Source organism: Alternaria metachromatica (assembly GCF_023757995.1).
Source record: "Alternaria metachromatica strain BMP 0045 chromosome Unknown scaffold_5, whole genome shotgun sequence".
In the NCBI taxonomy this organism is placed as follows: Eukaryota; Fungi; Ascomycota; class Dothideomycetes; order Pleosporales; family Pleosporaceae; genus Alternaria; species Alternaria metachromatica.
Genome location: NW_026055496.1, coordinates 1,657,755 through 1,682,055, shown reverse-complemented (window position 1 = coordinate 1,682,055; position 24,301 = coordinate 1,657,755). Strand labels below are relative to the sequence as shown.

Sequence of the window (24,301 nt, the reverse complement as noted above, 5' to 3'; positions counted from 1 at the left end):
ACACCCAAGTGCCCAAGCCGTTGCGATGCTTGGCACAGCAGGTGTCGTTGAGAAGGGCATCCTTCCTGAGATAGCACATCGCCAAGACTCCTATCGTGTCACCACCCGCGCAGATATGGGATGAATCAGTAGATGCGATGTGGTGACAAATGGTATAAGCGAAAGTGTGAACAGGCGGGGTGCGCCATTGCGTGGTAACAACGAGCTGTGTACCCATGCCACTCCCTCTCTGCCCCATAGAGATCGGTCACAGTGCCATTACTGTCAGATTGACTGCAGATCGTTCGATTACAGTATAGCTTGTCCTTGTTTAGGCTTGCGTAGCGAGGATTTGTACCTGTCACGACGCGTGCCGGTCTCGGAAGTGATTGGATACACAGCTTTGGTTGTTATACCAAGATCTCGGGGTACCACGACTTGTTGAACATACTGATAAGCAACTCTGGCATAGACGAAGGTTCATGACACAGCATGTGGGTTCGTGTACGGCTGAAATTGGCCAACTGAGTGAGCTGGTCATTGCCTCTTCATCATGAGCGCACCGAATCCGAGAGCCATGAGTTATTATCTGGCCCCGAAACTTTGACGATGGATGCAGCGAACTGGAACCCCACTTCAATTGGGAGTAGCCAAGACTAGATATACAAACTTGCATGAAGACAGCTTAGATCGGTATAGGAGTTACTGCCGTCTTACAAGCTCCCAAGCCACTTCCGCACGATGTCTGCACAAGCGAAGTGTGACAGGCCGAATCCTGCGAGTAAATCTGCAGTGTGTGAGCGTTGTTGACTGAAAGTAGCACCTGTCGAACGGATGAATGTATCCGATCATCCCCGTCACACTGGTAGCGATTAACGTCCCTAGGCGGAATGTACCGAAGGGCGAAAGATCTGGTTTGACCGTAACTATAAACAGATGATATGCGTGACACGTATGACATTCGGTAAGCATGGCCTTTGAACCGGCCGCTAAAAGCTGACTGCATCGTCTTCGAAGGATCTAAGGCCGGCGGCCGTGGGGTCCGTCGCTGTTCGCATAAGCCGATCCTGCCTGCTGCCGGGCGAAATGCGGGTATGAATTCCTCCAAGGCGACGGGAGCAACGACTGGTCTGTGACATTGACCATTGTCGATATTAGGACGCGCTCTGCGTCTAAGGATTTCCGCTAGGCACGGACGGAAAGTTTGCAGGGTTGTTCAGTCGTTCGCGATTCCGTTTGGCAATCTCAGCATTCCGCAGCTTGTCTAGACGCATTTGATAGAAGTTCCTGTGCAGGGTCAGTATGTAGCTGGGGCAAGGAGTCTGTAAATGCGGCCCCACTTGTTGAGTTGGTATATACGCGGGCCAAGTTCCGCCTGGGCTTGATCCTTGGTTTTGGAGAGCTCCTTGATCTGCATAGGGAGTTAGCACAGTGACGAAGTGAAGGTGCACATCACATGCTTTGTCGTCTTTGGCTTTCTCATCCTGCTTGTCCTCCTCTGCTTCTTTGCCTTTGGTTTCCTTTTCTTTCTCCTTGTCTTTCTCCTTATCTTTCCCTTTCCGCTTTTCCCGCTTAAGCTTCTGCTTCTCCTCGTACTCTTTCTTCACAGCTTCGATCTCGCGATCCAGCTCTTCTTGCTTCTTCTGATCTGCGACCCGTTTGGCTTCATCCGCTTCCGGTTGACAGAATCCACGGTCGACCAAGTGTCCAGGACATATGTAAAAGAAGTCCTTCAAATAAGTTAGCATGGTTGAAGTACAGCCTACCATTCGTCGTTTCGCACCTTGTTGGTAGGGGTAATCAAAACACTGGTAGATGGCTTGTAGCAGATCCAGCAAGCCTTCGCGGCGTTGTCCGCCACACGGCGAAGATGCCACAGATTCTCCATCGAGATTCCAAATTGTGTTCGCGGTTGTTGTCTACGTCGGTAACAGAAGCGCGTGAGTGCGCAAAGTACCTAGGTATCTAAGATAACGCAGAACGCAGTAAAACAGCAACAGACTAGTCTCCTGGTTGCTCTAAGGTCTATGTTACTCCAGAATTCAACCGAGTGATATGAATGCTTGATGCAGTCTGGGTTTGTAGTGACAAAAAAGGGCGTAGAGGTTAGTGGTTGTGATGAAGGGTGGCTGTGCGAGAGATGCCAGCATTGAAACTAGGCTCGAAGCAGCTTAGTCAGAGTCACTTTGAGGCAACAACGATCAAACCAACGAATAGATTCCCACCATCAGTGTCATCGATGTTTCTGAGGTCCTCTCGAACTCTGAGGCTCTGCAATTTCAGCCCCAAAATCTATCCGACTCTTAATCTGCGCCCTTTCAGCCACGTTGGAGCTCTGTCTAGCAATTTTGCAAGTGCGTCATCACGTTTTCCGTCTTGAAAGAGAACATCTTAACTTATATATTCCGTACTAATACACGTCCTAGCCATAAGAACTTTCAGCGGGAATCCAAAGTTAAATATACCCAACATGGCAACAGAAGCCCCTCAACTCAAATACATCGATGTCGGTCCGCATCCCACCACCTTACCCCATCCACCACTAACCCACCCCAGATCGGCATCAACTTCACAGACCCCATCTACCGAGGAGAATACCACGGCACCAAACGGCACGAAGATGACTTTGAAGACGTAATCCAACGCGCCGTGGACGCCGGCTGCAAGAAATTCATGGTAACAGGTTCCGACCTCGAGGAATCCAAACACGCCATTGAAATCGCCAAAGCGCACCCAGGACAATGCTACGCAACCGTCGGTGTACATCCCTGCTCCGCAAAACACTTCGATACGCATCCTGGAGGCCCGTCTGAACTGCTATCTGCGTTGAAGAGTCTGGCACTTGAGGCTAAAGAAGCGGGTCATGCGGTGGCGTTTGGCGAGATTGGACTTGATTATGATCGACTGTTCTTGACGGCGAAGGAGCCGCAGTTGAAGTACTTTGAGGCACAGTTGGACATCGCGATTGATGTACAGCTACCGCTGTTTCTACATTCGCGAGCTGCGAGCGAGGACTTTGAAAAGATTCTCACGGCGAAATTGGAGCAGTTGCCGAAACGGGGGCTGGTGCATAGTTTTACTGGAACGGCAGAGGAGATGAAACGGCTTGTTGATCTAGGATTTGATATCGGGGTTAACGGGTGTAGCATGAAGAGTGAGTCTTTTCGAGCCTGTCGTGACTGCTTATTCGGCTGACTTGGTTTTCTAGCCGATGAGAACATCGAGGTCGTCAAGCAAATACCACTTGAGCGTCTGCAGATCGAGACGGACGGCCCGTGGTGCGAAATGCGACCTAGTCATGCATCAGCCAAGTATCTGCAAGACGCACCTCCACTACCCAAGGCGGTCAAGAAGGAGAAGTTCGCCAAGGGCATGATGGTCAAGGGGCGGAATGAGCCAGCTACGATACCACATGTGGCACATGCGATTGCAAAGATCAAGGAGATCACCGTAGAGGAGGTTTGCGACGCGTAAGTTTATCCTATCCCTTCTGATATGTACAACAGGAAGATGCTAATCATGATCTAGAGCATGGAAGAACTCGATCAAAATGTTTGGACTTGGTGAGACAGCGTAAGCTCATCACACCTTGACTTGGTATAGACTATGCATATAGAAGATCGATTTGTACAAGAGGAATCTGCTCCCTCAAAACTCGCAGATAAAACGACCAATGACTAGACCGCACATCCCAAAACACACTCTACTTCCTGTACCACATCCTGGTGATCTTGGTATGCCTCATCTTCTTCTGCAGTTGGAAGATTCCGTACATGAGCGCCTCGGCGGTAGGCGGGCAGCCGGGTACGTAGATGTCTACTGGCACGATCCTGTCGCATCCTCTTGTGACCGAGTAGCTGTAGTGGTAGTATCCTCCTCCGTTGGCGCAGCTGCCCATGGAGATGACCCATCGGGGGTCAGGCATCTGGTCGTAGACCTGTCGCAGCGCTGGGGCCATCTTGTTTGTGAGGGTTCCGGCTACGATCATGACGTCGGACTGTCGGGGCGAGGCACGGAAAATGATACCGAGACGATCCTGATCGTATCGTGGGGTGGACAAGTGCATCATCTCGACGGCGCAGCATGCGAGACCGAAGGTCATGGGCCATAGGGAGCTCTGGCGGGCCCAGTTGGCTACTTGGTCGAGTGTGGTCCTGTTGCCGCACGTTAGCCTGTGCCTTTGTACATCCCATCCTGTCGCCCTGTCTCATGCTCCGGGGCCATTTCAAGATATCACATACAATGCGTATTGCATAGCACCCTTCTTTCCCTCCTGACTCGGCAATGGCACCTCGACTCGCGCGGACTTCATCGGTAGTGGCGCTCCAGGGTTGCCGGGGATCGTCGCGGGCGTCTTCATGGTTGTCGCCCTATCCGAAGAGCTCGAGGAGAGGAAAGCAGCGCTTCCGGCGCGGAAGGGCATGAGCGCCGTCGCGGGTTTGGCTGTCCACATTGTCAGTCCCGGTCGGCGGCGAGCTTTCGGGGTGGCGGGGACAAACCTCGCAGAGCCATTGAGGCCGCAGACCGTGTTGTCGAGAACATGATTGCGACAGACACAAGGGAAGGTCGGGAGGGAAGGAGTGGAGAGGCGAGATGTGGGGTGGCGGTCGAGGAGTCGCGAAGTTGTGTCGATGAGATAGGTGCAGCAAAGTGCTTGGCGGAAATCGATTAGTCGTCGATTTTGGTGGCGTCTGATAGGTTAGCCGGCGATCGCTCCTCCCTCCATCACCCTTTCGGTCTACGTCGGCCAGCCTACTCCGCATACTCCCAGATCCACCAAACCTATCCAAGCTTGTGATCTCGTTTCAACATGTCAGGCCGGGTAAGAGTGAAAGTTCCAAGGACTTGAGGTATGCGCTGATGACTGTCCCAGGTCCCGTCCATTGCGTGCATCGGCGTAATTGGCAAGCATGTTAGTACACGTGGTATACATCTCCAACCTAGATAGAATTAACCCTTTTGATAGAACAACCCCCTCCATATATCACTTTTCCCAGCAGAAGAGAGGGCGCCACTGGAGTTCCAGTTCCTTCTTTCGTCATGTCTAGACATCTTCGAAGCCCGCCTACCACACAAAACAGCAGATCAAGACTTTGGTCTTCTCCAGGCCGTCGATGAGAGGTTAGCGATGTATGGATGGCTCACCAATACCGGAGTCAAGTTTGTCATTGTGGTCGACATGGAAGGAAGGCCAGCTACTGCGCTTGACAGCAAGACTTCGACTGCCGTTGGGCTGCGAGATGCAGATATGAAACCCGTAAGCTTGAAGCTATGGAGATAAGCGTCATTTTCTAACATTCATTAGGCGTTTAGGGCGTTGCAGACAGCTTACATCAAGCTGTTAAGAAACCCGTAAGACTCCAGGACGCTGCTCGGTTGAGACGCATACTGACTTTGGTGCCATTATGTAGGTTCTACGACCCAGATGAGCACTCTCCAGTCACAGCAAATGCCGAGCAAAGGATCGGCTCGACTCAAATCACAAGTCGCAAGTTTATCCAAGAAGTCAAGAAGATAGCCGACGCATGGTCTCCAGGCGTTACCAGCATTTGATTCAACCTTATACCAAGCACGATACCATGTTGCATCAGGCCGGCGTTTATAGCAAATATTCGATTTCCACGTTTTGATTGCCAACCTCCCTTCGTTCGATGCCGCGTACCACGTCGATAAAATATCGGGACTTCCCAAAAGCGCTAGCGCCGATTGCAGTCTAGTCCAATGTCATGGCAGATCACCTCGGCCATGTCGAACACTCAAACATCATGCCACATAGACTTTGACTCTTCCAACCAATGACTACCAATGCCTTCCACCGGTGTTACCATCACCAACCCCTTGGTGCTCTATCGCAGTCTCATTGCTACACAGAAGATCCGACCTGATCCTGCGCAGCATCGCTTGGGTATGACGTCTACCATTTAGACGAAACTAGTGTGAAGATGTACTAACATGAATTACAGCATTACATTTACAGAAGCTCTACGACCGTTTGATTGACTATGAACCGAGTGTAGAGTACTCCAAGAGACTCCAACAACTCACCAGAGCCGTCGATGCGGGTCAAGATGCATCATCATCAACAGATACCCACGTCAACCGCTTCGGTAGAAGGGGCGTGTGGACATCTCTTCTTGCGCAAAAAGACAAAAGAGACTCTGTAGCATTGACGCGTGTCCTAACCAGCCACGATGAAGCTATGCAACTGCAAAGCCCAAAGGGCCTCATGCTCCACGGCGAGGTCGGAACGGGAAAATCCATGCTCATAGACCTGTTCCAAGACTGTCTGCCGAACCGCAAGAAGCGACGCTGGCACTTCAACACCTTCATGCTCGACACCATCTCGCGTCTCGAGCAACTCCGTATGTCGAGATCGCTAGTCGCTGGCCCGGGAGCTACTCACGATGAGTATTCCCTACTCCTGGTCGCACGCGACCTCATTGAGAAGTCTCCCATCCTCTTCCTGGACGAATTCCAACTCCCAGATCGTGCGGCTAGCAAGATTCTGTCTAATCTCATGACGTCTTTCTTCCAGCTTGGTGGCGTCCTTATTGCGACTAGTAACCGCATGCCAGAGGAGCTAGCCAAAGCCGCGGGGATGGAGTTTTCGCGCCCAGTAAACCGACTCAGTCGCCTGGGATGGAGTATGAGTAAGAGCGCGTATACACGTAGAGACGATGGAGCGGGCCAGATGGGAGAGTTTGCTGCGTTCTTGGAGGTGCTCAGGGCGCGTTGCGAGGTTTGGGAGATGGAGGGAAAGAAGGATTATAGAAAAATTGAGAGGGATGAAGAAGAAGGGAGGAAGGATAGTGTGCAGATGCCTGCATCCGATGTTCTCACCAACGCTACCTCGATGTCAACTCCAGCAGCTGAGACGACAGGTGCTGCAGAAGTCTCCGACGCACCAACAGACTCCACCACCCCATCAAGCTACCTACCTAAGAACTACCTCATCCAGCCCACCACGGCTGAAACCATGATCGAATTCGGAGAATCTTTCAACACCATTGTCGAGTCCGCAACCAACCACTCCTACCCCATCCCCTGGGAACCCGCAACACTCACCGTGTACAACCGGCCCTTAGAGATCCCCGCGCAATACAACGGCGTAGCATTCTTCACCTTCGCGGAACTCTGCGGCGCGGTCCTCGGCCCCGCAGACTACATCACACTGGCATCCACCTACCACACGTTCATCGTAACCGACGTGCCAGTCATGGGTCTGCTAATGAAAAGCGAAGCACGACGTTTCATCACACTCCTCGACGCCATGTACGAAGCCCGCTGCAGACTAATAATCACCGCAGCCGCCGGCCCAGACGGCATCTTCTTCCCCGCCAAAATCCCCTCTGCATCCAGCGAACCAGGCCAAGAGACCCTAGACTCCGACGCCGTGTACCCAGAAACCTATTCTGAAATCTACCAAGACCTCAACTCGCCCTTTAGACCAAACATTTCTTCTTACTCTTCCGACACGCTGGCTGAAGACGCACTCGAAGACGACCCGCCGAACCGGTCACGCCAGGCGGGCACGTCGTTCACGGACGAACGCAAGTTTGGGCCTGGCAGCCCCGACTTTGCGAATATAGGGGGCTTGACGGGTGAGGATGAGAAGTTTGCGGTTAAGAGGGCCGAGAGTAGGATTTGGGAGATGTGTTCGAAGAAGTGGTGGGAGAGGTTTGCTGCTGCTTCGTCTGCATCGGCGACGGGTATGGAGAGTGGAGACGGGACTGGATGGTGGAGACCGTTGCCGGTGGAGTCGAGACATTGGGAGAAGCCTTTTTCTGCTGTTGCATCTCGTCCTGCTCCTGCTGCTACTCCTGCGCCGGCCCCAGATTCGCTACCGCCGAATACGAAGATTCTGTCTAGAGAGGAGCTGGAGAAGGATCGACAGAGGGAAATGGAGGATATGTTCAAACATGGTGCGAGTCCGTTCCGGACGCATCCTGATGCGCCGCCGAAGTTTAGCTGGACGCATGCTTGGGGCATGATGACGTGGGGGAAGAAGGCTGGGGCTTGGGGAAAGGGTGTTGAGGGATTGAAGGAGAGGAAGGATGGAGATGAAGTGAATGGTGAAGCGGAGAAGGAAGTTGGACAGGAAAAAGAGAAGAAGAGGGAATGAGGTGGACATGTAGCTGAATAGTTGCCTGGGTAGTTTGGTATATATTCATCGTAGATGTGAAGATCAAAGTTCGTATAACTTTCTCTCATTCGAACCATGGATCTAGTCACTGGATATTTCCCTTGTTTACTACAAACGCTTCGAGCGCGGAGATGGCAGCCCATAACCTGTTCTCTGCCTCCTTGAATACGACACTCCTGGGCCCGTAGAAGACCTCATCGGCAACCTCCTCGGGATGCCTGGGAAGGCAGTGCATGAAGCTCCAGTTGTCCTTGGCACCACCCCGTTTCGCCAGCTCAGATGTGATCTGGAAGCCTGAGAAGGCTTTTAGGCGTTTGGCGGTTTCCTCTTCCTGGCCCATGGACACCCATGTATCTGTCACGAGGATGTCGGCGTTCTTGATGGCTTCTTCGGGTGTGTTTGTCTCGAGCAGTTTGCCCGGGTGGGGAGAGGTTTGTGCAGCGTGGGAGATGACTTCGCGCATTGCTTGAGGGATCTCGTAGCCAGCGGGGGTTGCAACGGCGATGTCGATGCCGAGTTTTGTTGCGCCAATGGCTAGATCGAAGAGGACGTTGTTGGCGTCTCCTATCCATGCAATCTTCAGGCCTTCGAGACCGAGAGAGGTAGAGGATGTGGAGGGGTAGATCTCGGCCATGGTGAGCAGGTCGGCGATGATCTGGAGGGGGTGGTAGAGGTCGGAGAGGGCGTTGATGACGGGCACGCTCGAGTGCTTTGCGAGGTCGGCTACGTCGGAGTGAGGGCCTACGCGGGCTACAATGGCGGCGGTCATGCTGGAGAGGACAAGCGAGGTGTCGTAGAGAGACTCGTTGACCTGCATGCTGTGTCAGCGGGCACTCAGGATATGGAAGGAGCCATCATACACCCAATTGGATATCGTCTTTACCGAGGAACATGGGAGAGCCTCCAAATGCCGCGATGGCGCCTTCTGTCGATACCCTCGTGCGCGTGCTGCGTTTGCTGAAGGTCATTGCGACGGTCCTGCCTGCCAATGCCCCGCGCATCGAATGCGGCACCTCGCCTGTCTGCTTGATGGTCGTCTTATGTTGGTGTGCATTTTGGACGAGCGTGGTCAGCTCAGCAGGTGTGAGGTCGGCTATAGAGAGGAGATGTCGAGGTGCGAATGGCGATGTCGGCGGTGTCGCTGGTGAGGAGGTAGAGTAGCAGCGGCGCAAGCTCCGCAGAGCAGCAGGCGAGGGACGGAAAGCGGGCATGTTGCTTCAATGGCGTATCTGAAGCTGGACTGAGTGAACCCAAAATATTTATGTCGTCCCAACAGCAGGCAATTGAGTCACACACGCTGGCCTGTCAGCAGTGAATTATTGTGAAAGCGCACTAAGAGGTGACGCATGTTTGTGGAGACGCTGGGGTCGGGGCTAGCGGCCGCGGCAGGCACGGGCACACGTCGCTCCTGGGCGTCTTATCCGGCCCAGGCAGTGGCTGAGTTCATGACGAGACGATGAACAAGACCCTCCACCACCCGTCAACCGCCCTGTTTCCTTTCTTCCTTTCACCTCGACCCCTCCATCTCTCCGCATGTCATGTCCCTCGCCTGGACGCCCCTCCGTCTGAAGATGGACAACCCCGAAGAGGAGCAGTGGGGCTCCGCCGCCAACACCCGCAACTCTAGTTCGCGCCCGGCCTCGCACAAGTCCGCCCGCTCGTCGCGCTCAGCACGCTCGCAGCAGTCGAGTCGCACCACCGAACAGACGCCGCTCCTGTCGCAGGAAGACCGCGATGACCACGACAGACCAGACGACGCGGAAGCCACGCCCGCAACACGCTCGTTGCTGCGCTCGCTCAGTGGCTCCTCAGATAAGAGCGGCGGTGGCAAAGTCCCGCTGTGGAAGAAGCGATGGCCGAGCATACTGGCTCTCATCCTGCTGTGTCTGCTCGTCGTCTTCATCATGCTCGGCTTCCTGGCCAAGGAGAGCATCGAGGAGTACTCGATGCAGGCCGCCGACTTCAAGCCCACCAAGCTTTCCATGGACGGCTTGACAGACCACGGCGCGAAGGTGCACATAGAGGGCGACTTTACAATGGACGCGAACAAAGTGAAGAAGCAGAGCGTGCGCAACCTCGGCCGCTTTGGCACCTGGATTGCGCACGAGGCTGAGACGGGGCCCTTCGATGCCGACGTCTACCTGCCCGAGTACGGCAACGTCTTGATTGGCACAGCCAAGATACCTGGCCTGAAGGTAAACATCAGGAATGGTCACACGACTCATGTCTCGTTTATTGCGACCGTCCAGCCTGGTTCGCCCGACGGTATCCGCAGCGTCGCCAACGACTGGATCGATGGCCGACTGGGGCAGATAAGGCTCAAGGGCAAGGCTTCCGTCCCTCTCAAGTCTGGATTGATCAACATTGGCGAGCAGCTCATCGAGCAGTCCATGGTCTTCCAGAGCGGCGACATTCCTACTCTTCCTCACTACAACATCACGAAACTCAACCTCGGCGAGGCCAAGCATGGGCAAAAGGGTCTCGGTGCCGACGCCTCTATCGTCGTGCAGAACGACTTCCCTGTTCAGATCACGCTGCCTCCAGTAGCTGTCGACGTGGGCATTGAGGGCTGCTCGGCATCCGACAAGCACATCATGCTTGGAACCGCTCAGACTGGGCAACTCGAAATAAAGCCCAACTCAGACGTCAAGGTCGATGTCACTGGCAACGTCGACAAGCTCTCAGATCGCATGACTGAAGTCTGCCCCAACTCGGCCAAGTCTCCGCTCGACGCTTTCTTGGGCGACTACATGAAGGGCCAAGACGCGACCATCTACATCAACTGCTGCAAGTTCCCTGACCCAGCTACACCCGATTGGGCCCGTGAGCTGCTCAAGGACATTACTGTTCCGGTTCCCTTTGCCGGAAAGTCCATGGGAAGCCTCATCAAGAACTTCTCTCTTGCCGACATGCACTTCAGTTTGCCCAACCCTTTCGCCGAGCCTGGCACACCTGAAGCCCGTCCCAAGATCTCTGGTATCGTCAATGTCGATATCGGACTACCCCACGAGATGAATTTCCCCGTTGATGTCACCCAAGTCAAAGCTGATGCAGATATCTACTACCACAAGAAGAAGCTCGGAAAGATGAACCTTGAAAAGTGGCAAAAGGCAAACTCCACCCGCATTGAAGGCCATGGCTCTGACGGACCCTCCCTCCTTGTTCAATCCGTTATCAAGAACGCACCCATTGAGATTCTCGACGATGACCTCTTCAGTGAGGTCGTGCAAGCTCTGCTCTTCGGCGGCAAATCAATTCTGATGGACCTCAAGGCTGCGGTCAGCGTTGGCGTGGATACGCCCATGGGCAAACTCGCGGTGCGAGGCATTCCGGCGCAAGGTGTCGTACCAGTCAAACGTTCGTAACCAGTTCGTGATCCAAGTTTGGCCGCAATTCCTGCAATTAGCTAACTTTTGGCGTTCAGCGATTCGTGGCGGCAAAGACGCTCAGCCCGGTGACGGTAAAGACGAGGCGAGCAAGATCAACGTACAGGTTGGTAATCTAGCCATTGTCGAAACTTCGCCCACTTCCCTTACCATCACGGCCCTCGTCAACTTTACGAATCCTTCGAAATACTCTGCTACGGTCCCTTACTTTAACATCAACATCCTAGCCAATGGCTCTCACATTGGCAGTGCGACGGTTAAGGATATGGAGGTTTCTCCTGGTAACAACACGAACAAGCTTGCCTCTGTCCTATGGGATCCTTACAACTACGGGGGTGAGAAGGGCAAGAAGATCGGAGCAGAACTACTCTCCCAGTACATCTCAGGTACGTGCTTCACAACGATCACCACACATCCAATCACTAACCCAGCTACCAGGCTACAACACCACGATAACCGTACAAGCTCACGAAAAGTCCGTCCCAGCCGTCCCCTTCATCGGCCGGTTCCTCTCACAATTCCCCATCGAACGCCCCATGCCGCACATGTCCACCCCCAAGAAACCCGACGACGGCTCCAACCCCGACCCAGACGACGATGGCAAATCTCACTTTATCCGCGGCACCACCATGCACCTCATCACCAGCACCGCCGTCTTCACCCTCGCTTCCCCCTTCCGCTCCACAACCATGTACATCACCAGCATGGACGCAACCGCCTACTACGAAGGCCACACTGCGGGCAAAATCGTCTACGACTCGCCTTTTGCTGTTCCGCCTGGCCTGTCGGAATCACCTCGCCTGCCCGTTGACTGGTCATTTGGTAGTCTTGGGTACGAGGCTATCAAGAGAGCGCTGGGTGGGCAGTTGAAACTTAGTGCTTTTGCGTATGTGGGTGTGAGGATTGGGGAGTGGAGGGAAGATATCTGGTTCAAGGGTGGGAAGATTGGTGCGAATGTTAGGCTTTGAAGGGTGGACAGTTGAGGATGTTGTATTCGTGTGTATACTTGGATGGGTTGGAGTGTGTACGCCTGGTCGCGTTGGTTGGGTTACATCTACAAAGGCAGGAACGGCGTTGAGGTTCTCGAAATTGGCTACTATAACGCTTTTGACGTATCAATAAGTCTTATTTCTATTTTATCAGTATCTGTGTTCCGGTTCCTGCGTGTTGTTCACTTCACGAGTACACCTTCTCGTGGTGTCTTCGACATTAGGCACTTTGTATGCATGAACAATCGCTTCTCATTCTCAGCATCATGGCAGCTAGCGCCATATATTCCGTTACGACTTCTGCCAGCGAACTGGAAACCCATCTCTTGCCACGAACCAGGCAGCCAGCCCTCATTGTAGACATTAAGACCCGTGTCGTATGTGCGCCATATCATTCCGACCTAACCAGAGGTTTCGACCAATCCATCATTCCAGCCGACCATTTGATCAAGCAACCTTCCATCCAGCTCCATCAAGACCAAAAGACAAGAAAACGCCCAGTATGCAATAGAAAAAAAGACTGATCCCGACCTCTCTCAAACACCATGTCCGATATGCAAGCCCGGATATGCCCCGTCCGTTGCTAAAGGAAAAAAGAGTGAAATCCGGACAAACGCCGTCGCTAATAGTATGCAATACAAAACAAAAAGATCATTCTGCCAGGTACAAGTATTTGAAGCAGTAGAGTAAAAGAGAGAATACGTACTTACGTTGCTGTGCGTCAGCATGACTTGTGTAGGCGAAGTCAGAAGTACGTTGCGGTCCATTATAATGGGTAAGTTCAGGCCCAAGCATTATGGAATCACACACGTCGACTGGTCTGGCTGAGCAAGCGATCAGCCCGCTCGAAGACGTTGAGCGTGTTGGAAGGTTGAGAGACGCGAGGCGTGTTTGGAACAGTCGCTTGAGCAGCTGCTCCTAAGGCGGCACTGAGGGGTGTCGCCGGAACGGGTGTGCCGTACCCACCCGAGCCTTGCGACCCGAAGCTTGCATTAGAGTATGGCTGCGCGGAGAAGACCGAAGCCATCGCCGGAATAGACGTGTTGATGGGGCCCGGGAACGAAGGTCCGCCGCTCGAAGACATGGTCCCATTGGGTTGTTTCATGAACCTAGGTGGTTGGACGCGTGAAGTAATCGACGACAAGCTCGGTGGACCCATCAAACCCGTATTGCTGCTAGTGAGATGCGACCATGGGCTGTCGTTGATAGCCAGAGTGGCTTCCTTGACCATCTTGTGCAGTGGCCGCATAAGCTGTTTGATCTCACCAGAGAGCAGCTTGTGTTCTCGGCCCTGCTGGGTATACGCCGCGGCAAGTTCTTGCCAAGCCTGAAACAAATGTAAGTCAACATCCAGTTCGCGAAACTTCGATTCGAAACAAGACATGGATCAACGTACCCTGATGAAACCCATGCATTGCTGCCAGAACTCGGGTTGGTTCCTAGTGTAGCTGTCTTTGAGCTGCATCTGTGACAGGCGGGCGGCAAGAGGATTCGTCATCTGCTGGACATCATTGCTCTTATCAATGAGGTTCGCTAGCGCCTTTATTCGGGGATCCTCGTTGTCAAGATCGCGTCGCAGACCGTCAAACTGTTCTCGCATCATACGTGTGATCTGTGGCATGGATTGCCTGCAGCTGTCGGATGCATTCCTGAGTTTCGAATAGACTCGGTCGAATTGAGCATCTTCATCTGCTTCGTCGAAACTGCTGGTCAGTGTGTTCGATCGGGTCATAGACGGCGCTAGTGTTGAGAACGACTCTCCGGAACGCGGCGTGGCGGCACTGATGCTCGTCAAAGTGTTTGATCGACTGTTATCATTGCTGTGCAGTATGACTGGCGGAGGCATCTGATAGCCACCGTTGCGCTGGGGCGGTGATGCCTGGAATCGACGATTCGCCCTCGATGGGCGTGCGCGCACTGTAGCTACTGGGTCAGGATTGCTGGGCTTGCGCAAAGTTACCGAAGTGTCCTTGAATTGCGCACCCAGAATCGAACAGGCGTTCCTCATCTCGATCATGCTTGCTTGCTGGAGAAACAAGAAAGTCCGCATAATGTGCACATTTGCGTTCTGGGTGATCTCGACGCGGTTCTCGGCAATTGAGAGGCTGATGGACATGAAAGATTCGAGGCACCTTAGCGCATACATGTACACGCTTCGGGAGAGCTTCTGGGCATCTTCTTCGTCCTCTTCGACCAGCCTGTCAAACTTGTGCAAGACCTCGTTCAACGCTCGGATGTTCAGGTATGTAGTTGAGTACCTGCGGTAAAAGTCTTCCTTGCGACGCAGGCTTTCTTTCGTCTTGGCGGTGAGCTTGATTGAGCGTACCATGTGTGAGACGCAGTCGTGCAGCTGAGAAATGGCATAGAGAAAGTTCTTGGCCGCTTCGACCACAATGTCCGGCGCACGCGAGTTCCGCCTGTGTTCTCGTACGTCGGATAATGGACGGTTCGCGAGAGACCTGACGGTACCAGTATCTCCATAAACACCAGCGGTCGCAGGACCTGACAGGCCATTCGCTGCGGAGTGAGCAGGAACAACAATTCCCTGGCTGAAGCCGCGGAAGTGACTTGTCCGCCGCAGCTCGTCGACGGAACCCAGCTCAGACGTCTTGTTGGTGTATATGCCCATCCGCTTCTGGCGGTGCGACGAAGGCCCTGACCCCTCACTCTGGCTTCGATTACGCTCGTTGTTTCCGTTTGTCAAGACCAGCGGCGAAACCGGAGGCTTCTTCGAAACGACGATGCCCGCGCCATTGCCGTTGCTCGTTGTAGAACCGACGCGGTAGTGAGATCGAACGGGGATAGGCGGGACGGGCAAGCCAGGAGAGTCTGCCTTGGCGTCGGAGAAGCCATCGATGTTGCCTACACTGGGCCTGACGGGGAAGCGCCCCCCGTTGGCTCGCTTCGACGGACGGGGTGTCTCCGGGTTGCTTTCGGTCCAGCTCTCGTCCCCAGAAGACTCAACACGCAGCCTTTCCAGATCGGACCGCTGACGCTCCTTTGCAATGTGTTGTCGCATGAAGCGTTTGACTTGTGTGGCTATGACGGCATCGCGCTCGTTTTCGTTTGCGGGTGAGGGGGCGTTGTCCTTGATGGTGCACACGTCGGGCGGGGGGAAGACCAGCTGGTTGCCGTCTAGCTTAAGGACCTGCAAGCTGTTGATCTCGCCCAGACACACGGGCAATTCCTCAATCTTGTTCTTTGCGATTGCCAGCACCTTCAAAGACGTCAAGTTTGCAATTTTGGGCGGGATGATCCTGATCTTGTTCCTGCTCACGTCGAGGATTTCCAGCGAGGTCATCTCGAGGATCTGGGGCGGTGTCAGCGGGTCTTGCCGGCGGAGGGTACTGCGGGGGCCAACATACGGCATTGGGAATCTCGCGCATGGCATTGTAGCGCACGTTGAGGTAGCGGAGGCGCCTGCATTCGATGAGGCGCGAGGGGAGGGTCGAGAGGAGGTTGTGGGAAAGAGCGAGCCTAACAGGTCAATAAGTCTTCTCTACCGCCGACTACAGGCATAGCAGGCGCGGGCGGCAAGGCCGTGTACCTTTCAATCTCGGCCCGGATGACATCGATAACCTCGTCAGGCAGGCGGGCGATGTTCTTGTGGCCCAGGTCAATCGTAATGCCGGGCTGCTGCTGCTGCAATTCCCGGGGCGTCTCGGCGGCGGCGCGGTGGTTGATGTCCTGGCGGGAGTGCTCAAAGGCCGCCTTGGTCAGGGCCACAACCTCGTCGTCCGAGATGGGCGTGGGCGCGTCGTTGCTCATGGCGAGCGGGCACTTGTCGTGCGCGGCGGGGGTGCTAGAGTCGTGGTGGTGGCATACATGCTGTTCGCGTGCACAGCGACCGTGAAGCTCAAGTAAGTAAGGAGCCACCTGCGGTTGGTTGGTCGTCGCCTAGCCCCTTTCGGCCGTAGCGGCCTGGGCCTGTCAGGTCCCGCTCAAGTCGAAACATCACTGATCAGCTCGGAGCCACCGCAGCGCCCCATCCATGTCCCAGCCCGCTGCTGACACGTCTTGGGCGCTTGAAACGCGTTTTGACTTTGCGCCTGCTTCGAGTGACGCCGAACACCTTCCCCAGCAGAGGCAGGAACGCCGCCTGCCCACGTGACTGGCGAGACCGTTGGCACGGCTGGCCAGTCTCCAACGGCCAAAACGGCCGAAAACCTTAGCCACCCGCGTAATCGACAGGATTCCTGCCGTCCGTCTCCGCATCCCAATCGGCCTTTCTGCAAATGAGAAGACCGTCTACACATTCCTAGACACTCGTATATAGAAGCTGACGAGCTGCAATCAGCGTGCGTCTCTACATCTGCGCTAATGCTCAACACCAGATCTGATCTGACATGTCGACGGATCCCATCGTGAACGCTATGCAAGGTACAGGCATCCTCCGATCACGCTAACCCACGCCATAGGATTCTGGCAGCCCGTTCTGCGTCATGATTGAACGTATTTTGGCTGGTTGGGCGGGGACGTGAAGGCTGGGTATCGGGGCATTTTCACATCCCATTTTCCTTTTTGCAGATGCCATGATTCAACCTCACACAACCTGCGATGGACATTGACGACGCCCTACCGCCTGCCATCCGTCGTTCGCCGAGAGCTGCCCTTGAGGCGCAGAAGCAGTACAGAGACCACCGAACTTTTGATTTTGACGAATCCGACGAAGACCTGGATGAAGCAGCCCCACCCCCAATAGCGCGCAGTCGATCTGCCTCAATTGACGGTCAAGCGACATCTCGTCCTGCCTCAGCAGGCCTCAATCCACTCCGAGCGCATCCAGTCGATGCGCCACCGCCAAAGAATCCAGCCCGCCAGTTTTCTCGTCCGTTTCGAAATGAAGAACCTCAACCTGTGCGGTCAGCCGAACCGGATCCCCAACTTGAGCCGCAATCAACGCGACGACACCCACGCGGGCTCATATCATATCGCAACAATAAGAGGGAAATCAGTAACATCAAGCGCTTTCCTCCCCATCTGCGACGCCAGACTTCACTAGAAACTATCAATTCGGTAAACACGACAGCATCTGATGATCAGAGCATCTATGGCCATGATCCGCCTGAGGTCGAGGCTCCTTCGCCGGATTGGTTTACCTTGGAAGATGATCCGCCGACCAATCCTCCGCCCAGTATCATGTCCAAACCCTCTTCAATGAACTCATCAAGTGGAAGCTCGAGGCGAACGTCGACACCTGTGGAGACGCCCCTAGAGTACGGGAGTCTCGATCACCACACACCGCAGTCACTATTCCGGAAGATGATGCCTCGGCGGTTGACAGACAAGTCGCAAGATCCTCCTCCCAGCCCTACTCGCCTAGTCATAGCAAAGTCAACTTCGGTTGATCGGACGTCCGCCCACATCTCCAGCTTTTCAAGATCAACAACATCCATATCAGAAGAGCAACGGTCTATGCCCGAGGAACGTTCCCTTCAGTCTGTACTAGACAACGTGGAGCGAAGTCGATCTGGCTCAAAGTCAAGCGGAAGCAGTAAATGGAGTGCGAGCGACTTCGACACAACTACTCTGTCCGAAGCTGAACTCAAGAGGTGTAAGAAGAAAGGCATCAACCCAGCCCTGTACGCTGAGATGCGGGCGGCGAAGAAGGGAAAGTGGACTAGTCCCATTGCTGGCAATACCTTCCTTTAGTGTTCATGGCTCGGAGTTACGATACACCTCCGCTGATGCGCCCGACCCTCTGGGAGGTAGGATCCCCCTTACGTACCGGCAACCGACATGACTTTCATACACTTGCTGCTTTTACGAATTCCGAGACCATGGCGCGTGGCTTGAGCCCAGCAGCGAGTACACCGTACAAGTCCTCCTTCGGTTGGAAACCTTATCCTCGTGTCAATGCTTGGCGACCCAATCCCAGACATGTGACGTCCTTCATTCCACCGCCCACGCCTCACTCAGACACCAACCGCGCGCATCGTGCCGTTCCACGGATTTTCTCGGACGGCGACTATCGGTGAAAGGGATGACATCTCGCCGTCCTCGGGTGTAGCCCTCCACATCGGCGAGAAGGTGTACGGCGAGGTGGTGTACGCAAATTGCTACCAATGCATTTTGAGATTTGGGTGCATCGTCAACGTGTTGGTTTACGGGTTGTCATGTTCTAGACACGTTGAGCTGGATGTTGTCTGCAAGCTCATGCAGACGCCCTTGCACTTTTTCTGTCGTCGCTGCGTTATGAGCGCATCGTCTGAGTTCCGTCCTTCTCATATGTCATCGGATGGTTTTGAGCTTATGGTGTATTATATATCTCTTTCATATGTCCAAGGGGCGCATAACGGAAACTGGTAATGGTATTAAGCGATGGAGTCTCGGTTCGTTTCACCATCTACAGATACCAATAGTAATACATCTTATCAAGATCGACTATCGCGAGGTCTACCCCAAACGTGAGAGATATTCCATCAACGTCTGCCCACTCGAGCAGAAGTAGCCATATCGATATAAATAGTTTGGATTGCATTAACATGTACTTGATGTCTATCTCGATTGTTTGAGGGATGTTCCGTGCCCGTCATGCATGCCAACTCACATTCTCCTTCCCGTTTGTTGCGACTATCATCTACAAGCAACAAACAGGATATGACCGAGAACGCAACTCTGATCGCCGAGAAAATGACCAGCAACAGCTTAGACGAAAGTACAGATGAAGGGATGCTGACAATGACAACGGAAGTGACAGCGAGAGCGCAATCGAATACGAAGTAGGGGCGACACCAAGTGAAGACTTCGAGCCCCTACACTGGTCGTTCCTCGAAAACGCATCTCGTATCCAAGTTCGCTCCGATGCATCCACAAGGCCTACCTCTATACACACACACCCTTCCCAGACCATCCCATCGCCAAACAGTCCGCTAGTCCACTACCCTGCCGCAAGATCGCCTTCGACCTCCCTGTGGTGGCCTACATAAAAACGGCCAGCTGCAAGCGACTGCGTCACTTAATCATTACCAATCCAGATAACGGCAGTATCACCGTTGCCGATGCAGTTGAGTATCTCTCGCTCTACATTAACGAAAACAGACACGACATATCTCAAGTAGGAGGGTTCAGCATGAACTTGAACCCCCCATCACTTATATAGATGACACACCGTTGAATACCAAACGCTTCTTCGTAGGGGCCTCAGACAGTGTTATTGACGGGGAATATCACGCTACAGGCGTAGAGATGAATGATAGGATGAGTGTAAACACTGAACACCAAAGGAACAAAGAAACACAATCCCCAATGGTCTCTTGAAGACCAGGGGAAGCGAGATAGGGCACTCCCGCATCATGCAAGAACCATTTCACTCTAACAGAAACCACACCCAGACGGATTCTCACCTTCTAGAATCCGCAACATAGATTGCGCGAGCATACGTTGAGCTCAGCCAAGTCTGACACATCGTCGCTTTCGTCTATTAACGCCCATGTGGTTTACCGGGGAACAAGGGAAACGAGTAAGCAAAATAGATTAAAGCCCTACTATATGGAAATAACACGACACACTGCGCCCAGACGGCACCATGGCAGTCCACGGCCGGCCCGGATCGGTCAGTCAAGTGGAGTTTTGGGTCTAACCTTTCTGCAGGAAACCGAAGACTAACAGGGGACGTGGATGTCGAATAAACCTTCTGCGACGGACGCGGCGAGGAAGGTGCGAGTAAGGATTAAATGGCGTGCTTTCACGTGCCTCTTCATGCCAATATTATGTAGAGTGGCATGTGGTATCGTGAGAGAGCTACAGGACCGATAGCCCATGGTGTTGGTATTTTGTCCATCAATTTTCGTCAGCCTCATCGTCGATCGCAGGGAAGAATGTATCGTGGGAACCTTCCTATTGCAGAGAGCCGTGAGAGCAGGCCCGAAGGAGGAGGGCGCGGCGCAAGTTGATTAATCTGCTCGGTTTGGAAGGTCTAGAATGTTGTTGGGGGTAAGGAAGTAGGGGTGATGCCTCATCTGTTTGATCTCATCTGTTTGATGTTGTGCTGGTGCTTCACGCGCAAAAGCGCGATCACGATCCACGATCACTGCTGCTCGATCAACGATGCGGCATGGGGGTGACGCGGTGTAACGTGCCGCCTTGTCTAGGCTTTTGACATGGTATACACAGATTGTACATGTTTGAATGCACTAGCGACCCGTGTGTGCAGTAGTACGGGCGGAACTTCGAGTTTACATCATGCTGTTTTTGCTGAACATGGTGAGGTTAGTGCAGCAGACACAGTCCCCTACCGATCGTGAGTTTAAGCGGGGCTGAAAATTGTAAGCAGAGGCATAAGCTATCCGGAATACATCCCATATACATACTTCTACACCGATACACGTACCGAGTAAGAGAGGCCCCAAAGTATTGGCCAAGCACCAACCAGAGCGAATCGCTTAGTCGGTTATTGTGATGCTATTCATACCAATATCGCCATCATCGATTACTTGCAAGCATGCAAGGCACCATCACAACCTGTTCCTTTCTCCATTCCGACATGTGCTCCGATCCATCCCACCACACGCACACCAAGATCAACAAACTGCAGTGGCTGTGAGAGCCCACTATCCTAACGGCAGTTACTGCTTAGCGCCGCTCGTCACACACGATCATGTCTCATGGCGCATGCGATCAGCGGCGTGCTGCTTTTGGCCCTGCTTCCTGCCCCTCACTAGTGTCTTGATCCGCTGACACAGCTGTCTATCTTGACCTCAACGGGAAGGCGACGATCAGTGTGCGCTGCTTTTGCTACGTCCTTCGCGCTAACGGGATAAGGAGAGCTGGCGGGAAAGGTAGAATGCTGCACGCGGGTTAGACAAGCACTTTGCATGCTTGGGCCATATTGCGTCGATTGGTTTGCTTGAAGATTTGTGTCATTACAAAACTCGCGATTTCGATGTTCGACATGCCATGGCGTCGGCGGTTCAGCTGCGCCCCCTTAACGTTCGTGCGGGGTCGGGAATGCTAAGACAAACTTCTTTGCCTTCCGCCAGTTCCCCATCTTCCTATTCGCGAGGACGCGCAGGGAGATTGGACATGCTCCGACCATGTCTTACGTGAACATAGATGGGCAGCATCTCCACTGGGTAACGAGCGAAAGATCAGCGGGCTTTTGGTACTCCACAACGCTGCTGTTGTATCTCTAGGTGATCGTCGCGACTAGGTGACGATTAAACCTTCGACGTCACATCGTGTGGCTTATCTCCAGCGAACAAGATGTGCTTTCTAGAAGACTTCGAGAAGTTTTGCCACTCTCGTGTTTGCTTTTGTGCGAAACCCCTCTCTTGGCCCCAGGTCCATGTGTTCCACGCTGGTGGGTGCGATGATGGAAGAGAGATGAGGGGTAAGTCGCACAAAGCGGCCAGGGTAAACAGGTCTATTACGTTGCGCAGACTTCGTCATCGTGCCTGCGCGAATTTCGACGTCGTTGGTAATAGCTATGCAATTGAGAGACTGGTTGTACGTTTAGCTGGTAAGATCAAGTTAGCCCGGTGGAGTGATTTTTCGCGGTTTACAAGTCCGTCGATAACGATGTTACCTGCACATTGACGAATCACGGCTTTACGTCCCCTTTCTGCTCCGCGGAGGGCATCTTGCATCGGCGAACGGGTGTTGCCGTCAAGTGGTTAGTCGGTCGGTCTTGGTATTATGTAGTCTGGCTTGGAACGTAATGATTACTGGTAGGTTTGGACGGCGTGCTGCGCTGCTGGCAAGTCTATCTGCAATGCAATGGCCGCGCGGGAGGCTGTGCGCTGGGTACAAGTGCCGGGCAGGCTTGGGTGGATGGGGAAGGAGACAGGACAATCTCAGTGTGCGCGCGGGAATAAAGCGATAGAGTTGCGGGAATGGGAGATTGCGATACTGTGAATAGATCTTTAGATTGATTGAGGCTGAATTACTGCGAACGAATACTTGCAGTGCTCATGTTCTTGGTTGGTGTGTGCGCGATACCTGACGAGAGGGTAACCGTTGAAAGCGATAAAATCTAGTCATGTAGCGTATCTTGTACCTAAGTATCTTTCCATTGTGACCTTGACAACGTTGAATTCGGATATACATACACGGTGCGACGTCGCTAGCTTGTACAGTTGATCAGCAACGCGAAAAGCTCCATGACTCTGCGCTGTCGAGATCTTCCGCCCCAAGCGTCAAGGTCCTGAAGTTGAGGTCGTGCTTCAGCACACGCCAACAGAATATCAAATACCTCCACGAACAACACCTTTCAACAAGACAAGGCATCCCAGAGGCCGTCGAGTCATATCTTCCACCAGTATCCAAGTGAAACATGTCACGCCTGAACATCGATTCAACGTCCCATCTTTGAAACGAGTTTACCCGCATGGTACCTCGAGCCGCCGTAAGCGCTGAACGACAACAATATCAAGGAAGCCATGGTATAGCACATACGGATATCGCTGATGCCGTAGATAATACCTGGCCCGGGCACAGTATATGGGAGATTTGTAGATGCTGGCCGTATACCGTATACATTCAGCAATGTAACTCCCCTTAGACATCACATCGTCGTCCCAGGAGAGCGATTACCTCATCCACCCCAGCACAACGGGGTCCCGAAACCACGTTCGCGGCAATGCAAATGCACGCCAACTCCACGTGCTGCCTCGCTCAAGGGCCCACCTAAAAAGAGAATAGAACAAAACCAAACGTTCGTGCACGAGGGAGGAACCAGGAATTGTGCATAGCGTTTGTGATGTACACTTTCCCTTTACGCCGCCACCACCAACATTACTCGCTCTCGCATCCTTTGGCGTGCGGCACAGTTGCAGGAAAGGAGGACTTCGGGCTTGGCAACGACATGTGAACGGCGTTCTGGACACGAAGGGCGGATTCCGCGTGCATGGGATTGGTAATGTGCCATGTTCCTGAAGTTTGGGGTCGGCGAGCGGGCTGGCGCGCTCGGTTACACGTCGTTGGTGCTGCGTGGTTGAGCTGGAGCGCGAGGCTGATCGGTGTGCTCATGTATGTGATATAGGGATAGAGTTTGGGTTCATTGGGATGATGTGAGAAAGAGATCCGCGGAGGCGGCCTATCGTTGCGCCTTGGTTGGTGTGCTCGTATGGTGTGTGGTTCGGATCCGGATAGGAAGGGGAGAGGCGTGTGAGAAAATAGCGATAGCCATCTGAATAGTATCGTGCACGCCTGAAATGTGGCAAATATCGACCGACTCACAGCACGTGGCCTAAAACGCCACCCCGTGATGGGACAACTGCCATGACAAAGTCTCCGCCTACTCATCCTTCCACCCCAATTTCAAGTTCACCACCCAACACATTGGTCTACGCTTCACACGTCACGCATCTGCCTTCGGCGATTGCCCTCGCACCGGGCACCTCGGGCACCGCATCCCTTACCCAACCCGTGGCCATGGGTAGCACATCAATGGCGTAGCTGAAAGTACATGATGGAAAGAAGGGCTTTCCCAATCCAGCAGCTCATTCGCCCGGGTCCTCGGCGACCGTCTCCAGCCCAGCGGAGAGAAGTAGGGGCGGAAAGGATCCAAGGGATACCGCGGAGTCGGTGTTCAAGGAGTGGAAAGGAGATTGCTATTAGTGGTGTGTCCCATATGACCACCGATGGGCGTCCCGGTTATACGGCGAAAGGGATTGATTGAGGATATCCCTTTGCTTTGCGTTCGGCGATTCCTTGCGTAGCCTATGCGCATGAGAAGATCTACATGGTGTCCCGGACGAACGAGCTCCGATGCAAGGCATCAGGTTGGTGGGCGCTGTGTAAGATGCGATTTGCTGATGTGGAGGCAGTGGAGTTCCGATATGTTGGTACAGAAAGGGAGTCGG

General features: G+C 53.6%; 7 protein-coding genes across 7 annotated transcripts; 3 read left to right on the top strand and 4 right to left on the bottom strand.

Annotated features, from left to right (window-relative positions):
* Positions 1-1,151: 1,151 nt before the first annotated feature.
* J4E83_003507 (uncharacterized protein) lies at positions 1,152-1,727 on the bottom strand (the record flags this gene model as incomplete). Its single annotated transcript, XM_049330444.1, is given in 3 exon segments — positions 1,152-1,266; positions 1,320-1,390; positions 1,410-1,727. The coding sequence occupies 3 exon segments, from the start codon at positions 1,725-1,727 to the stop codon at positions 1,152-1,154; spliced, it is 504 nt and encodes a 167-aa protein (XP_049190940.1).
* Positions 1,728-3,126: 1,399 nt separating this feature from the next.
* On the top strand, positions 3,127-3,453 carry J4E83_003506 (uncharacterized protein; the record flags this gene model as incomplete). The annotated part of the gene is made up of 2 exons (XM_049330443.1): positions 3,127-3,133; positions 3,188-3,453. 2 exons carry the CDS (start codon positions 3,127-3,129, stop codon positions 3,451-3,453), a joined length of 273 nt encoding a protein of 90 aa, XP_049190939.1.
* A 229-nt stretch (positions 3,454-3,682) lies between these two features.
* J4E83_003505 (uncharacterized protein) lies at positions 3,683-4,402 on the bottom strand (the record flags this gene model as incomplete). Its single annotated transcript, XM_049330442.1, has 2 exons — positions 3,683-4,133; positions 4,221-4,402. The coding sequence occupies 2 exons, from the start codon at positions 4,400-4,402 to the stop codon at positions 3,683-3,685; spliced, it is 633 nt and encodes a 210-aa protein (XP_049190938.1).
* A 1,382-nt stretch (positions 4,403-5,784) lies between these two features.
* J4E83_003504 (uncharacterized protein) lies at positions 5,785-8,101 on the top strand (the record flags this gene model as incomplete). Its single annotated transcript, XM_049330441.1, has 2 exons — positions 5,785-5,884; positions 5,943-8,101. The coding sequence occupies 2 exons, from the start codon at positions 5,785-5,787 to the stop codon at positions 8,099-8,101; spliced, it is 2,259 nt and encodes a 752-aa protein (XP_049190937.1).
* A 106-nt stretch (positions 8,102-8,207) lies between these two features.
* J4E83_003503 (uncharacterized protein) lies at positions 8,208-9,333 on the bottom strand (the record flags this gene model as incomplete). Its single annotated transcript, XM_049330440.1, has 2 exons — positions 8,208-8,933; positions 8,983-9,333. 2 exons carry the CDS (start codon positions 9,331-9,333, stop codon positions 8,208-8,210), a joined length of 1,077 nt encoding a protein of 358 aa, XP_049190936.1.
* Positions 9,334-9,660: 327 nt separating this feature from the next.
* J4E83_003502 (uncharacterized protein) lies at positions 9,661-12,476 on the top strand (the record flags this gene model as incomplete). The annotated part of the gene is made up of 3 exons (XM_049330439.1): positions 9,661-11,479; positions 11,547-11,894; positions 11,947-12,476. 3 exons carry the CDS (start codon positions 9,661-9,663, stop codon positions 12,474-12,476), a joined length of 2,697 nt encoding a protein of 898 aa, XP_049190935.1.
* An 823-nt stretch (positions 12,477-13,299) lies between these two features.
* J4E83_003501 (uncharacterized protein) lies at positions 13,300-16,265 on the bottom strand (the record flags this gene model as incomplete). Its single annotated transcript, XM_049330438.1, has 4 exons — positions 13,300-13,824; positions 13,894-15,807; positions 15,863-15,974; positions 16,045-16,265. 4 exons carry the CDS (start codon positions 16,263-16,265, stop codon positions 13,300-13,302), a joined length of 2,772 nt encoding a protein of 923 aa, XP_049190934.1.
* Between the last annotated feature and the right edge of the window lie 8,036 nt (positions 16,266-24,301).